At 42.4% G+C, this 17669-nt stretch overlaps 1 protein-coding gene across 1 annotated transcript in view; it reads left to right on the forward strand.

Moving 5' to 3' along the window:
* Positions 1 to 16607, forward strand: part of LOC135467598 (BUD13 homolog) — a 30477-nt gene extending 13870 nt beyond the window's left edge. Inside the window, exon 5 of the mRNA XM_064745371.1 lies at positions 16249 to 16607. Coding sequence (XP_064601441.1) covers positions 16249 to 16607 — 359 coding nt within the window. The remainder of the gene's footprint in view (positions 1 to 16248) is intronic.
* The last annotated feature ends 1062 nt before the right edge of the window (positions 16608 to 17669 follow it).

Raw genomic sequence — 17669 nt, forward strand, 5'->3', positions numbered from 1 at the left:
ACGATACTTATGAGCTGGATCTGGAAGGAATAGCCAATCAATTCATTGGTAGAAACACAAGTCGGCAGTCAGTGTTTTCCGGACGACCCTAATCTGCGCAGTTGTTACCCGGTGTTTGCTCACTTGTACACCTAAATTTTAATTATTTGTATCCAATTGCCCAAAAAAAATGCTGAGTTGACTCAACGTTAATTACACAACGTTAATTACAAAAAGCCCACTGAACTTCTTGACGTTTTTCCCAAGAGAAAACACACGCACGGTGTTATAAAAGATGTCTTTTGGCAATAGAACTTTAGTCACTCTGTAAGCGCGAGGTTGCATCTCCAGCCGTCTAGGACCCTGGGGCTTCCGGGGCCAATAGTCAATCCGCAATTACCCCCCCCCCCCCCACCCCCCCCCCTACTCCCCCCAAACATGAAAACTTGTCTACGGCCTTGCAATATAGACATTGCTAAGGTGACAGTCTTTCAATTGCTGCCCTGTAGAATCACACTCGCCGATTTTTTCAGGATGGTTCTCTTGATGTTGAGAATTTGTGGGTGACTGCATGCGTGGTCTTCATGGAATTCCATACATTCATGCGCTTTTTTCTGTAAATAACTAACCGGAATACTTATAATTTATAGACATTTGATTTTGAAGTAGCACCACTTTTGTTTTGTCGTTGTTGCTTTGAGGCCTGTTCCGAAAATGACGTTGGCACTCTCTGCATGATATTGTAGCCTGGCGTTACCACGACAGTGTATATAGCTGACTGCTGATCTCCCTTTGACATTTTTCAGGGAAGTAACTCATTGCTTTGTTTGAACCCATTAAAGCGCGACTACTCTTGTTTTGACCCGGAAACCACATATTAAAGCCATAGCTTGTGATCCATATGCACTGTTGATTGTTTTACGTATTACACCAGTTAATAGTTCTAAATTTGTTGTAACAGTTACTACTTTAACTATTTCTCTAAATGTGTCCGGTTGCCCGTTACAGATAACTACCAGTAAAGTATTATATTGTGTTACGAGTGTACACACATGTGCGTTAGTAACGAATCCTGGAGTCCTCTTAATCTCAAAGCATTCACTTATACATCGTTGTATGTCCGTGTTCGGCCGTAAGTGGGAAGGTCTGCCAGCAACCCGCGGATGGTCGTGGGTTTCCCCCGGGCTCTGCCCGGTTTCCACCTACCATAATGCTGGCCGCCGTCGTATAAGTGAAATATTCTTGAGTACGGCGTAAAACACCAATCAAAAAAAAAAATGTCCGTGTTGTATTGGATTGAAATCAGTAGATGAGCATTGTGTCACGCATAACTGAACGATCTAAGTCTCGTCTAGATCATGTTAATACATCTTTATTCCATGCATTGTATCCAATTACGCCCATTTCATATTTGTTACTTTTAGACCACCTTGTAACTGGCCAGTCACCCTTTTGATGTTATCATAGCTCAATAAATCACCAGTTCATGTATATTGCTGCAGTGTCAATTTATCCTTAGCGCTGTGAAGCATTACAATATGGTCTGTTAAGGATTAATATCTTATGCATGCACTCAAGTTTAATTTCATGATGTTTTGCGATAGGACAGAACTGAAGTCAGCAATGTTTACCATAACGATTATACCCTAGAAAGTAGGCCCTCACAAAAGTTGTATTTGTCCAGCTGTCGATCTGTATCTCGTATATATAACCCTAAGTAAAACCTGTCTTAAAGGAAGATCTGAACAAAGAATTGTCCGTACTTTTTGTGGAATGAAATTAAAGCTGTAAGACTCCCCAAAGAGCCTGTTATTCGAATTGGAAGAACCCAGTGGCTATCCTTCAAAGTGAGTGGTACTCCACGCCTTTACCCAGGATCAAACCTTTAGAGTTCGTGGCACGACAAACACAGCATTACCCAGGATCAAACTTTTAGTGTCTTCAAAATTCTTAATTTTAAGAATGAGGTGGGGGTGTTGGGGTAGGCTTGATCGCTGACGCTGCGCAAAACTCCACATTAACCTGTCCCCACTTGTTTTGTTTAGAACTGAAGTGTGCCCCGAGACAACAATTTCTGTATATTCACGCAAGTGTGAAAACATCGAGGTTGGATGCTTACAATACAAATTCATTTTATCTGTCGCCTGTTATTGTTTAATCAATGAAAACGTTCTCAGGGACTGGACTTTTTTTACCATGCGATCGGAATACAAATACCAAAGTTAATGCTTATTGGGTGTGGTTGTACCAACTGAAGCATTGGTAAATGATGTTAGCGTTTCTGTGACAATATAAGACAAAACATGTACTGTAGATGTAGAGGTATTTATGAGTAAATCCAGCTGATCAGATTCACCGTTGTATATCATTATATATCCAGTTTTATATAGTATCAACAGATACCTCATACTAGTATGCGAGGGCCTGAAGACCTGAAAACGGAGTAGTGTAGGACTCCCTATCATCCTTTCACATCCAACCCGAGATTATATAACCATAGTGACCTAGGAATGCCGGTTTAAGTTTGTCAGGGTCTGAACTGTCTGTGCAAGATTAGGTCAGCGTGTGGAGAGAAGTGGAGCAGTCTTATCTTGAAGCAGACTATATGTGTCAACCTAGATACGGGCTTACCTGCGTGTGGTCACTGTGCTTATAGCATGTTGCCCGTAGTATGGAGTGGTATTCTCAGTGAAACCCCTTACAGCCTACTTTAAAACTAGTTATGAAAAAACGATCAGCTAAATGGCGAACAAAAAAAAGCAAACAGAGCAGTGGAACAACCAAATAAATTTTGCGAGTTGGAATCCTGCTAAAACATTTGGTTGGATCGAGTTTGAGCCCCTATCATAGCTGTCAAATGTCCTGACCGAGAGCTACCAGGGATTCGGGAGGAAAAAAACGCCCCTCGTGAGGTGTATCTGTCAAATATCCTGACGTACAGGTGCCTGACACTCGGAGGGAAACTAACGCTCCTCGTGAGGCATACCTGTCAATATCCGGACGTACAGGTGCCTGACATTCGGAGGGAAACTAACGTTCCTCATGAGATATATCTGTCAAATGTCCTGACATACAGGTGCCTGAGATTCGGGGGGAAACTAACGCTTCTTGTGAGGTATATCTGTCAAACATCCTGACGTAGAGCTGCCCGAAATCTGGGAGGAATACACTGCTATTCATCCCGACGTCTGTAGGATTCAAATACTGCATCTTCGCTGAGCGTGTATAGTGAAGCAATTAGCTTAGAGCCATTTATGCGTCATATAGATGACGTCAATTCTCCCTATTTGCAGAGGCCCGATCCATTCGTCAGAACGAATGCGTACAGTCCCATTCGTACCTAAAATGTCTGTTCTTGTTATGCGGAAGAGTCTATTATAGGCTTTCTTGTTATGCGGGAGAGTCTACCATAGGCTTTCTTTTAGCCAATCAAGTGTGATACCACATGAATATCTTCCAAATAGACTGCCGCCTTCTACACTTATATTCCCATTCTTTGTATTTTAGCTGTTCCCCCGCGCTTTGCCTGGTTTCCTCCCACCATAATGCTGGCCGCTGTCGTATATATGTGAACTATACTTGAGTACGGCGTAAAACACCAATCAAATATATAAATAAATAATTATAGCTGTGTGTAACACGATGGAGTATAGGCCTATATATGACCACAAGAGACCTGTTCGTCTTTGGTTTATTTTTCAGAAGGTGCGATTCGTCCTATATCAACTCCTGGATTGCGACTATAGTTGAATGACAATAGGATAATAACACGTGATAAGAAGGATTGGATTAAAATTGGATTTCCATGTGATGGATTCGTTAAATCTGGACAAGATGGTGGAATTGATTTTAAGACGAACGTGAAACTTGAATTCTTTATGGGTGCTCAGATTTACAAGCTGTGTCATGACAAATTGGTCGGGTATCTAGAGTTTCAACAGTTAAAGGCAGAGTTGCTGATGTTCTTCAGATGTAATGTATGCTTGAGGTTTAACCAGATGTTTTTCATGATGTATGAATGGGTGTTGTCATTCAGTGCTATTGCCGCTTTAGTACATCAAATGTCTTATTCAACTCCATGGTAATAGATGTATATGTATGTAAATAGAACTGAATGAATGATTTGATCAGAAATACCACAGCCATATATGTAGCGACGACGTTCGCACACGGTCACAAAATAGTCGCTTTGACAAACTTGTATTCAGGTTCGAGTGATACTGCATTTGACCCTGATATATTCGTGTGTATTGAAGCTAATCATTTATATTTCGCATATAGAGATGTACTTGGGTTCAACCTTATATACTCTTGGTTGGTTACAGGCACATCTGAAGGCGTTCAAACATAGAGGTCGCATGTTTGTTAACTCACATCTTCTTGTGTTGGAGGTCAAACATCATAAGTGGAGTTATTCCAGCAATTTGATTTCTGTTAAAGTTTCGCTCTAAACCATTGCTGTAGTCAAGCTACAGGCCTTCATCAATAAGGTCAGAGGTTCGAACCCAGCTCTCGCTGATTTGGATGCAGCGATAAATCAGTAAGTTTATCAGATACCTGTCTTGTTTTCCCTTAGAATACTGGCCGGTTTCCTGACCTGACCGCCGTCACACAAGGATTCTAATTTCTGTGAATCCCTGTCACAAGAGAAAGGTGGTGTTTTGTTATGACACTGTGATTATAACGAGACTATAGTTTCCTTTGGTTTCTGGTTTTTCCGACGTAAGACGTAATGGCTATCGATTGATGAATAGGTTCCCGGCTTTTGTGGTTTGAACGATACTCTGATTTCCTTTCGGTCCCCGTCACCAGAGAAAAGTAGTGTTTTGTCTTAGATATGAGATTGTGATTTTGACGATACTTTGGTTTCCTTTCGGTCCCCCTCATAAGAGAAAGGTTGTGTTTTGTGTTAGATATGAGATTGTGATTTTGACGATACTTTGGTTTCCTTTTGGTCCCCGTCACCAGAGAAAGGTAGTGTTTTGTCTTAGATATGAGATTGTGATTTTGACGATACTTTGGTTTCCTTTCGGTCCCCCTCATAAGAGAAAGGTTGTGTTTTGTGTTAGATATGAGATTGTGATTTTGACGATACTTTGGTTTCCTTTCGGTCCCCCTCATAAGAGAAAGGTTGTGTTTTGTGTTAGATATGAGATTGTGATTTTGACGATACTTTGGTTTCCTTTTGGTCCCCGTCACCAGAGAAAGGTAGTGTTTTGTCTTAGATATGAGATTGTGATTTTGACGATACTTTGGTTTCCTTTTGGTCCCCGTCACCAGAGAAAGGTTGTATTTTGTGTTAGATATGAGATTGTCATTTTGACGATACTTTGGTTTCCACTGGGTCCCTGTCACAAGAGAAAGGTTGTGTTTTGTGTTAGATATGAGATTGTGATTTTGACGATACTTTGGTTTCCACTGGGTCCCCGTCACAAGAGAAAGGTAGTGCTTTGTGTTAGATATGAGATTGTGATTTTGACGATACTTTGGTTTCCACTGGGTCCCCGTCACTAGAGAAAGGTAGTGTTTTGTCCTAGATACGAGATTGTGAGTTTTGACGATACTTTGGTTTCTTTTCGGTCCCCCGTCACAAGAGGAAGGTAGTGTCTTGTTTTACATAAGAGATTGTCACTTTGACTAAACTTTTGTTTCCTCTGGGGACCTTCTCAAGAGAAAGCTAGTGTCTTGTTTTAGATATGAGATTGTGGATTTGGCAATACTTTGGTTTTCCTTTCGGTCCCCGTCACAAGAGGAAGGCAACAGTGTGTCCCTGATTTACCAGGTTAGCGTTGGTGCACTCTCTACAGACAAGCGCAGGGGGCAAGGTAAGGCGTGTTGGCCTGTCCTAACATGTCAAAACATGAACCGAAGAGGGCCTAACAATGTCACAATATACCAGTACTGTATGACCTGTACACGCACAGACAACCATATACGCCAGGGCCTTGTTCATCGACGTGGGAAATAAACATGTTGTGAGGGAGGGTGACTCGGCACATAGATACCTAATGATGCCCACTCTGATTGGATAGTAACGCCATGCACATACCAGTGTTTACATGTTAATAACACAAACGTCACCACACTATGCACGTGCAAAAAAGGACCGTTTTTGAAAGTTTAGGAATGCTAATTTTGTGTCCACCGTAGTTTTGGGAATATTGAAGGCGTGTGATCGAATCTATGATGCATCCGTTCACAAACCATACATGTCTCAAATGTTGTCTTCTCAGACCCAATCATCTAAAATTTGGAATCAGATGCTTAAATAAAGCGTATATAAATCGTCTATATATAGGCATGGGGTGAACCATGAAAAAGATATACGTGATTCTTATTTACTTCTGTATTGCCAAGGAAAAAGGGGAAATTAAACCTGTTAGATATGATACATTCCGATCAAACCGTTTACCTGTTCAATCTTTATTACCGCATGATAAACTTTACGGATATCATGAAGTCGAATATCAGGCATAGTAATCACTTATCTATCCGTTTTGCTCAGATAATGAATCCTCAAGGGTCAGTTAATTTACAAGTAGATTACCAATAATGACCTGTAGTGAACCTGCAGTGATGACTCATCACTGATCATCAAAAGGTCATTCAGTAAGTTAGTTCAAAGGCTGATCCTCCAAAAGCCATTCAGTTTTGTTCAGCCATGCAAGCACAGAATGAGTTGATTCGTTAACTCATTATCATGTGAAAGCCATTCTGTCATTCATTATCTGCACATGCCCATTAAGCATGCTCATTGGGTGGGTTCTCTTGTTGGTCCGCTGGAGGGTTACACGGTCAGTACATAGAATGTACATGTGACAATCAGTTTACCGTCTATACACTGTACTATAAAATCGCCAATAATGTCATAATGGTGACATTAACGACGGTATGACCGACATTCACCTCGGTATGACCGACATTAACCACGATATGACCGCCATTCACCACAATATCCATGACCGACATTCACCACAATATACATGACCGACATTCGCCACTGTATGACCGACATTCACCACGGTATGACGACATTAAACCACGATATGACCGACATTCGCCACTGTATGACCGACATTCACCACTGTATGGCCGACGTTCACCACGGTATGACCGATATTAACCACGGTATGACCGAAATTAATCATGATATGACTGACATTAACCACTGTATGCCGAACATTCACCACGGTATGACCGACATTCGCCACTGTATGATCGACATTCACCACGGAATGACCGACATTCACCACTGTATGGCCGACGTTCACCACGGTATGACTGACATTCACCACGGTATGACCGACATTCACCACGGTATGACCGACATTCACCACAATATACATGACCGACATTCACCACTATATGACCGACATTCACCACGGTATGACTGACATTCACCACGGTATGACGGACATTCACCACGGTATGACCGACATTCATCACGATATGACCGACATTCACCACGGTATGACCGAAGGTTACCGCAGTGTGACCGACATTTATTACACTAGGCAAACATTCATCAGAGTATTGGGGGCATTTATCAAGGTATAGCGGACATTTATCACGGTATAGCGGATATTCATCACGCTAATGGCGAATATTCACATTGGCACGGCGGGCATTCATCACGGTATGGCGACATTCATCACGGAATGGTAGACATTCAGTACGGTATATAGCGGGCATTTTACCATGGTATGGCGGACAATCATTACGGTATGCCGGACATTCATTACGTTTGGCGGACATTCATCGCGTTATGGCGGACGTTCACTATAGTATGGTGGACTTTTGTTCCGATACGGCGGACATTCACTATAGTGTGGTAGACATTTGTTACGGTATGGCGGAGATTCAACATTAACAAAAGTACGACCGACAATAACAATAGTTCGACCGACATTCACTGCGATATCACCGACATCCACCGCGATATCACCGACATTAACAAGAATAGGACTGATGTTGACTACAATACGATCAACATTCATAACAATAACATAATATCATAATGTCCTATCTTTTACTTTAACATTCGGTTATGGTGACATTAACGACGGCATGACAGACATTCACCATGGTATGACCGACATTCACCACGATATCATCACCGACATTCACCACGATATCATCACCAACATTCATCACGATATGACCTACATTCATTACGGTATGGCGGGCATTCATCGCGGTATCTACGCCATTCATTACGATATGGCGGACATTCATCATGATATAGTGGACATTCATCACGCTATCGCGGATATTCATCACAGTATGGCTGACATTCATCATGGTATGGCGGACATTCATGACAGTATGGCGGGCATTTGCCCACTTTGTACGTGTGGGCATGGGTGTATCATTTCTCTGGTGGATGATTTACCCAAACCTGCCACTGTTCGCTCCACTCCGCTTTGTTTCTCTCACAGGCAATCGATGAGGCTCAGTCCTCTCCAGGTATACACATCATCATATATACAAAATATATTCACACATAATCCATAATCTCTTCTCTAGCAGTAGGTGAACATATGTTGACATTTGACCCATTGTATCCGTGGGTGGTACATAACAATGAAGTAAAGTCCCTAATAAACAGGTAGGGAGGAAGACAGAGCAGTTCCTGACTGAGAAAACAGGTATTGAGGAAAGAGAGATGAGTTCCTGACTGAGAAAATAGGTAGGGAGGAAAGACAGAGCAGTTCCTGACAGAGAAAACAGGTATTGAGGAAAGAGAGATGAGTTCCTGACTGAGAAAATAGGTAGGGAGGAAAGACAGAGCAGTTCCTGACTGAGAAAACAGGTATTGAGGAAAGAGAGATGAGTTCCTGACTGAGAAAACAGGTAGGGAGGAAAGACAGAGCAGTTCCTGACAGGGAAAACAGGTACTGAGGAAAGAGAGATGAGTTCCTGACTGAGAAAACAGGTAGGGAGGAAAGACAGAGCAGTTCCTGACTGAGATAACAGGTAAGGAGGAAAGACAGAGCAGTTGCTGGGTGAGAAAACAGGTAGGGAGGAAAAACAGAGCAGTTCCTGACTGAGAAAACAAGCGGAGGTAGACGTAAATGTGATATGACAGGGCTATGACAGGGCTGAAGCTTTGCAATGGTGACGCATACATTTATCTGTGTGATTGTAGTTTTACGCCGTACTCAAGAATATTTCACTTATACGACGGCGGATATATATTATTTATTAACCAGCAAGACGGGATGAAACACAGGGGTATAGAGGTCTATATGTTACCTAGTAAACCAGGCAAGACGGGGTAAAACACAGATGTACTACTCGGGTCATGACATTTGGTAAACCAGCAAGACGGGATGAAACACAGGGGTATAGAGATCTATATGTTACCTAGTAAACCAGCAAGACGGGATAAAACACAGATGTATACTCGGGTTATGACATTTCGTAAACCAGCAAGACGGGATGAAACACAGGGGTATAGAGGTCTATATGTTACCTAGTAAACCAGCAAGACGGGGTAAAACACAGATGTATACTCGGCCATGACATTTGGTAAACCAGCAAGACGGGATGAAACACAGGGGGTATATTGGGGTCTACATGTTACCTTGTAAAACTCTCAAGACGGGGTGAAACACAAGGGAGACGAGGACAGTCATCCTTCGCGCGCGAACGGTACTGTCCTCGTCCTATGTGATTTACAGTGCGCCCATTTTTGTATAATTTGGGTTTTCTTTTTTACAGTTTTGTAATTTACAATTAGAAAAAAATATCAACAGCCCACAGATTGTCAAGGTACACAGCTGAAGGATCATTTAGCCTATCAAATGACCTATCTGCCCACACTATTTCACTTTCCAGGATTCTATGTGTTTTCCTTATTAATAATGATCAGAGCAATCATGTCATTACCTTACACAGTTTTGACTGTTAGCTGTGATCCACGTCTAAGGTGATGTGCATGTAGGCCTATATATCTTCATTGATAGTCCAGCAGGCCTAAGGTTCTTATCGAATTTCACAGATAGTTTTCAACATATTGTGTTTACACGTGCTGTGTATCAACCACATAGTATAGAGGCAATAGTCCAGACTGTGTGTGAGTGATACTGATAAAACCAAACTGTATACCAGCCACATAGTATAGAGGCAATAGTCCAGACTGTGTGTGAGTGATACTGATAAAACCAAACTGTATATCAGCCGCACAGTATAGAGGCAATAGTCCAGACTGTGAGTGATACTGATAAAACCAAGCTGTATATCAACCACATAGTATAGAGGCAATAGTCCAGACTGTGTGTGAGTGATACTGATAAAACCAAACTGTATACCAGCCACATAGTATAGAGGCAATAATCCAGACTGTGTGTGAGTGATATTGAAGAAACCAAACCGTATATCAGCCGCATAGTATAGAGGTAATAGTCCAGACTGTGTGTGAGTGATATTGAAAAAACCAAACCGTATATCAGCCGCATAGTATAGAGGCAATAATCCAGACTGTGTGTGAGTGATATTGAAGAAACCAAACCGTATATCAGCCGCATAGTATAGAGGTAATAGTCCAGACTGTGTGTGAGGGATACTGATAAAACCAAACTGTATATCAGCCGCGTAGTATAGAGGCAATAGTCCAGACTGTGTGGCTGATACTGATAAAACCAAACCGTATATCAGCCGCATAGTATAGAGGCAATAGTCCAGACTGTGTGCGAGTGATACTGATAAAACCAAACTGTATACCAGCCACATAGTATAGAGGCAATAATCCAGACTGTGTGTGAGTGATATTGAAGAAACCAAACCGTATATCAGCCGCATAGTATAGAGGCAATAGTCCAGACTGTGTGTGAGTGATACTGATAAAACCAAACTGTATATCAGCCGCACAGTATAGAGGCAATAGTCCAGACTGTGTGTGAGTGATACTGATAAAACCAAACTGTATATCAGCCACATAGTATAGAGGCAATAGTCCAGACTGTGTGTGAGTGATACTGATAAAACCAAACTGTAAATCAGCCGCATAGTATAGAGGCAATAGTCCAGACTGTGTGTGAGTGATACTGATAAAACCAAACTGTATATCAACCACATAGTATAGAGGCAATAGTCCAGACTGTGTGTGAGTGATACTGATAAAACCAAACTGTATATCAGCCGCACAGTATAGAGGCAATAGCCCAGACTGTGTGTGAGTGATACTGATAAAACCAAACTGTATACCAGCCGCATAGTATAGAGGCAATAATCCAGACTGTGTGTGAGTGATATTGAAGAAACCAAACCGTATATCAGCCGCATAGTATAGAGGTAATAGTCCAGACTGTGTGTGAGTGATATTGAAGAAACCAAACCGTATATCAGCCGCATAGTATAGAGGCAATAATCCAGACTGTGTGTGAGTGATACTGATAAAACCAAACTGTATATCAACCACATAGTATAGAGGCAATAGTCCAGACTGTGTGTGAGTGATACTGATAAAACCAAACTGTATATCAGCCGCGTAGTATAGAGGCAATAGTCCAGACTGTGTGGGTGATACTGATAAAACCAAACTGTATATCAACCACATAGTATAGAGGCATAGTCCAGACTGTGTGTGAGTGATACTGATAAAACCAAACTGTATATCAGCCGCATAGTATAGAGGCAATAGTCCAGACTGTGTGTGAGTGATACTGATAAAACCAAACTGTATATCAGCCGCATAGTATAGAGGCAATAGTCCAGACTGTGTGGGTGATACTGATAAAACCAAACCGTATATCAGCCGCACAGTATAGAGGCAATAGTCCAGACTGTGTGGGTGATACTGATAAAACCAAACTGCATATCAGCCGCATAGTATAGAGGCAATAGCCCAGAGTGTATATCAGAATATTGTATTAAAATCGGACGAGTTATGCTGAAACTGTATCCAGTTAGCACCAGTGGGCTATTGCACATTATATTTAAACGCAAATTTGTTTCATTTGAAAGCTCAGGTGTTCTGCCTTATTTTATACACTCGATGGTAAGAAATTCCTGCTGTACCTGACGCGCCTTTCCCTTTGCTGAGGACACACTAAGTCCCGACTCTCGTTCACTCACAGTTATTAAATTCGATCCAATAAACCTGGATGTACGAAAGGACATTGATGGTAGAGCCAGTCTAGATCCTGTCAGTTTGCTGAGGTAAGGAGACTTATTTGGCTACGACACAGTTAACTGTATCCGGAAGAAGCGCGTGGCCATGGCCTTGAAAACCACCTTCGATTGCCAGCAGACGTTACTACATACCAACTTTACTTTTGTTAGCCAAAGGTTTTTGCTATGGCAGATAAATTGAAAACCAATTTACTCTGGGTGTTCGCCCAGAGAGGGTCATTAAATGCGAGGCAATTTAGATCCTTTAAAATGTGGGTTACACAAAATGAATCAATGTGTGTAAATCGACCCGATGCCCCACATCTCAGTTTGTTTATGGTAAAGGTGTACTGTGGGGATGTGTAATATTTTTGACTGACAGGAAATATCCCAAATGCGCTCCTTAATGGACGACCAACTTATCAGTTAGTCTCGCCAGTCTAACCCAGGCCAAAGGGTTGAGAGCTCGAATCCAGCTTGTTCTCGTTAGCTTTAAAGGATACATGAAACGCTTGGTTTTTATTTCTTAATACGGGGTATATTATGTGGCCTCATAAAAGTACAAAATAGCTTGTCAGCTTTCTTCTTGGGGTGTAAAAATGGCTTTAAACTACGTTTTTCCTTAGGGCCAAGTGGTCAGTCTGAAAATGAAGTAACTTGCTGTGTTGACGTAAACGGAGTTAGCTGTCAACTTTGTTAGAAGGAAAGGTCAAATTGAGGGCTCTAATCTGGTCCCGCGTTCACCATTTCCAAATATTTTCGACCACTGACGGAAAATACACATGAAAAAGAACTAGGATTATTAAAAATATAAAATGTGTTTAAAAAATGTTTTTTCATATATCATAGACAATATGTGACCAGTATAAATTAGGAAACTCCATAAACCACCTTTTTTAAATTTTGTTCATTTTGGTCATTTAATATCCCGCTGTTTTTCTTTATCTATTGACCTTCGTGTATTTCCACGAGAGGCCAGATCAATTAAAAATCCAAATTGTCTTTGAAACAGACGGCTGTTTGTATTTTAGTAGAGATTAGGAGATTGTACCACATGGTAATTAACCTTTTGTGTAAATGGTGCTACATGTGACTTCTTTCCTGCGTTGTGATTGGTTCCATATGTTAACGGTAACATGTGAAGCGAAGGCCACGTGTTGTTTGCCTCTCTGTATGGGCATATGTCCGACGTGTATTTCAATGTCCGCCGTGACCACGTGCATGGTCAAATCCAAGCTAATGATATTATGCACGCTAAAAACCATTTTAGATCAACTGGTGCTTCATAGTTTGGCTTCATTTCGTGCATGAATAGCTGAAGTTTGTTATAAACCGTGTAAACCCATTCTTATGTATCAATAGCTACCTACACTGATGTAAAATAAAGCTGGGGGCTGTCAACACTGTTTAGTATATCACTCGTGGATAGAAATTATCCATTATCATAATAAACCTTTTAGTATATGACTCGTGGATAGAAATTATCCATTATCATAATAAACCATTTAGTATATCACTCGTGGATAGAAATTATCCATTATCATAATAAACCGTTTAGTATATGACTCGTGGATAGAAATTATCCATTATCTTAATAAACCATTTAGTATATCACTCGTGGATAGAAATTATCCATTATCTTAATAAACCGTTTAATACACGACTCGTGGATAGAAATTATCCATTATCATAATAAACCGTTTAATACACGACTCGTGGATAGGTTTTATCCAGTATCACAACAACGCGTTTAGTGTAGGCCTACCACTCGTACACGGACATTACCAGCTGAACGGCATAATAAGATATACGAAACAAAGCAAGCATAACTAAGCTGATATTGATTGGTGCGTCAGCTGACTACACGTGGGCAGGGATTCCGACTCGATCGGTGTATTCTTTGTAAAATATAATTAAGCTTCCTCTGGAGTGTAAACAAGCGTCTGGGGTCTGTCCTTTACCCACAAATGTATGGCCAATGCCACCTGTTGATCATACATGATATACATACACGTATATGTGTTTGTTTTTGTTAAGCCACGTATTTTCTTTCCAAGCATTAATTTTTTGTACCGATATCATTGATCTGAAGAAACACCTGTACTACGGGATATATCACACCAAAGTGTGCCCTCACCACACACTACGGGATATGTCACACCAAAGTGTGCCCTCACCACACACTACGGGATTTGTCACACCAAAGTGTGCCTTCACCACACACTACGGGATATGTCACACCAAAGCCTGTCCTCACAACGCATTACATGATATATCACACCAAAGTGTGCCCTCGCCCCACACTACAGGATGTATCACACCAAAGTGTGCCCTCACTACGCACTTCAGGATATATCACACCAAAGTGTGCCCTCACCACACACTACGGGATATGTCACACCAAAGCCTGTCCTCATCACGCATTACATGATATATCACACCAAAGTGTGCCCTCGCCACACAATACAGGATGTATCACACCAAAGTGTGCTCTCGCCACGGACTACAGGATATATCACACCAAAGCGTGTCCTCACCATGCACTACAGGATATATCGCACCAAAATGTGTCGTCACCACGCACTGCAGGATATATCGCACCAAAGTGTGCCCTAATCACACACTACAGGATATATCACACCAAAGTGTGCTCTCACCATACACTACAGGATATATTATACCAAAGCGTGTCCTCACCATGCACTTGAGGATATATCACACGAACGTGTGCCCTCGCCACACACTTCAGGATATATTACACCAAAGTGTGCTCTCACCATACACTACAGGATATATTATAACAAAGTCTGCTCTCACCACGCACTACAGGATATATCACACCAAAGTCTACCCTCACCAAGCACTTCAGGATATATTACACCAAAGTGTGCTCTCACCATACACTACAGGATATATCACACCAAAGTGTGCCCTCACCAAACACTACAGGATATATCACACCAAAGCATGTCCTCACCATGCACCAACAGGATATATCACACCAAAGTGTACCCTCACCACGCACTTCAGGAGATATTACACCAAAGTGTGCTCTCACCACACAATACAGAATATATCACACTAAAGTGTGCCCTCACCACAGGATATATCACACCAAAGTGTGTCGTCACCACGCTCTACAGGATATATCACACCAAAGCGTGTCCTCACAATGAACCACAGGATATATCACACCAAAGTGTGCTCTCACCACACACTACAGGATATATCACACCAAAGCGTGTCCTCACCATGCACTACAAGATGTATCGCACCAAAATGTGTCGTCATCACGCACTGCAGGATATATCACACTAAAATGTACCCTCGCCACACACTACAGGATATATCACACCAAAGCGTGCCCTCACCATGCACCACAGGATATATCACACCAAAGTGTGTCCTCACCATGAACTACAGGATATATCACACGCACTACGGGATATATCACACCAATATCTGCTCTCACCACGGACTACAGGATATATCACACCAAAGTGTACCCTCGCCACACACTACAGGATATATCACACCAAAGTGTGCTCTCACCATACACTACAGGATATATCACACCAATGACTGCCCTCACCACGGACTACAGGATATATCACACCAAAGTGTACCCTCACCACGAACTACAGGATGTATTACACCAACGCGTGTCTTCATCACGCACTACAGGATGTCTGGAGAGTTACTTCATAAGGCACTACAGTATGTCTGAGGAGTAGGAGGAGTATGTCTCAGGCACTACAGCATGTCTCGTGTGTTACTTCATCAGGCACTACAAAATATCTGAAGGGTTGATTCATCAGGCATTACAGCATGCATGAGGAGTTACTTCATCAGGCACTACAGCATGTCTGAGGTGTTACTTTATCAGGCACTACAGCATGTTTGAAGAGTTACTTCATCAGACACTGTATTATGTCTGAGGAGTTACTTTATCAGGAACTGTATTATGTCTGAGGAGTTACTTCATCAGGCACTACACCTGGCCTAATGAGTTTACTCGTCAGCTCATAGAGCTTGTCTGAGGAGTGACCGCTTTATGTTTGATGACAAGAATGATGAGGAAAACTCCTGAGCTGAGATTCTACAGCATGCTTGGCGTGTTTTTGTTTTTTTTTGTTTTTTGTTTTTTTTCATCAGGAGACAAAGCTTGTCTGAGGAGTTACTCCATCAGGCGCTACTTGTGTGCTTGGCGGGTTTCTTCATCAGGAGACAAAGCTTGTCTCAGGAGTTACTCCATCAGGCGCTACTGTGTGCATGGCGGGTTTCTTCATCAGGAGACAAGCTTGTCTGAGGAGTTACTCCATCAGGCGCTACTGTTGTGCATGGCGGGTTTCTTCATCAGGAGACAAAGCTTGTCTCAGGAGTTACTCCATCAGGCGCTACTGTGTGCATGGCGGGTTTCTTCATCAGGAGACAAAGCTTGTCTGAGGAGTTACTCCATCAGGCGCTACTGTGTGCTTGGCGGGTTTCTTCATCAGGAGACAAAGCTTGTCTGAGGAGTTACTCCATCAGGCGCTACTGTGTGCTTGGCGGGTTTCTTCATCAGGAGACAAAGCTTGTCTGAGGAGTTACTCCATCAGGCGCTACTGTGTGCTTGGCGGGTTTCTTCATCAGGAGACAAAGCTTGTCTGAGGAGTTACTCATCAGGCGCTACTGTGTGCATGGCGTGTTTCTTCATCAGGAGACAAAGCTTGTCTGAGGAGTTACTCCATCAGGCGCTACTGTGTGCATGGCGGGTTTCTTCATCAGGAGACCAAAGCTTGTCTGAGGAGTTACTCCATCAGGCGCTACTGTGTGCTTGGCGGGTTTCTTCATCAGGAGACAAAGCTTGTCTGAGGAGTTACTCCATCAGGCGCTACTGTGTGCTTGGCGGGTTTCTTCATCAGGAGACAAAGCTTGTCTGAGGAGTTACTCCATCAGGCGCTACTGTGTGCTTGGCGTGTTTCTTCATCAGGAGACAAAGCTTGTCTGAGGAGTTACTCCATCAGGCGCTACGGTGTGCTTGGCGGGTTTCTTTCATCAGGAGACAAAGCTTTGTCTGAGGAGTTACTCCATCAGGCGCTACTGTGTGCTTGGCGGGTTTCTTCATCAGGAGATAAAGCTTGTCTCCGGAATTACTCCATCAGGCGCAACTGTGTGCTTGGCGTGTTTCGTCATCATGCGTTATAATAGGTCTTGGATTGTTTTTTCGTGAATATCATCAGGCGTTACCGCAGGTCTGAGATGTTTCTTCACGTACTTCATCAGGCGCTACCGCATGTCTGAGGTGTTTCTTTACGTACTTCACCAGGCACTACCGCATGTCTAAGATGTTTCTTCACGTACATCTCCAGGCGTTACCGCATGTCTGAGATGTTTCTTCACGTACTTCATAAGGCACTACCGCATGTCTGAGGTGTTTCTTCACGAACTTCACCAGGAGCTACCGCATGTCTAAGGTGTTGTCTTCATGTACTTCATCAGGCACTACCGCATCTCTGAGGTGTGACTTCATGTACTTCATCATTCGTTACCGCATGTCTGGGGTGGTTCTTCGTGTACTTCACCAGGTGCTACCG

This window comes from Liolophura sinensis, chromosome 6 (assembly GCF_032854445.1).
Source record: "Liolophura sinensis isolate JHLJ2023 chromosome 6, CUHK_Ljap_v2, whole genome shotgun sequence".
Classification (NCBI taxonomy): domain Eukaryota; kingdom Metazoa; phylum Mollusca; class Polyplacophora; order Chitonida; family Chitonidae; genus Liolophura; species Liolophura sinensis.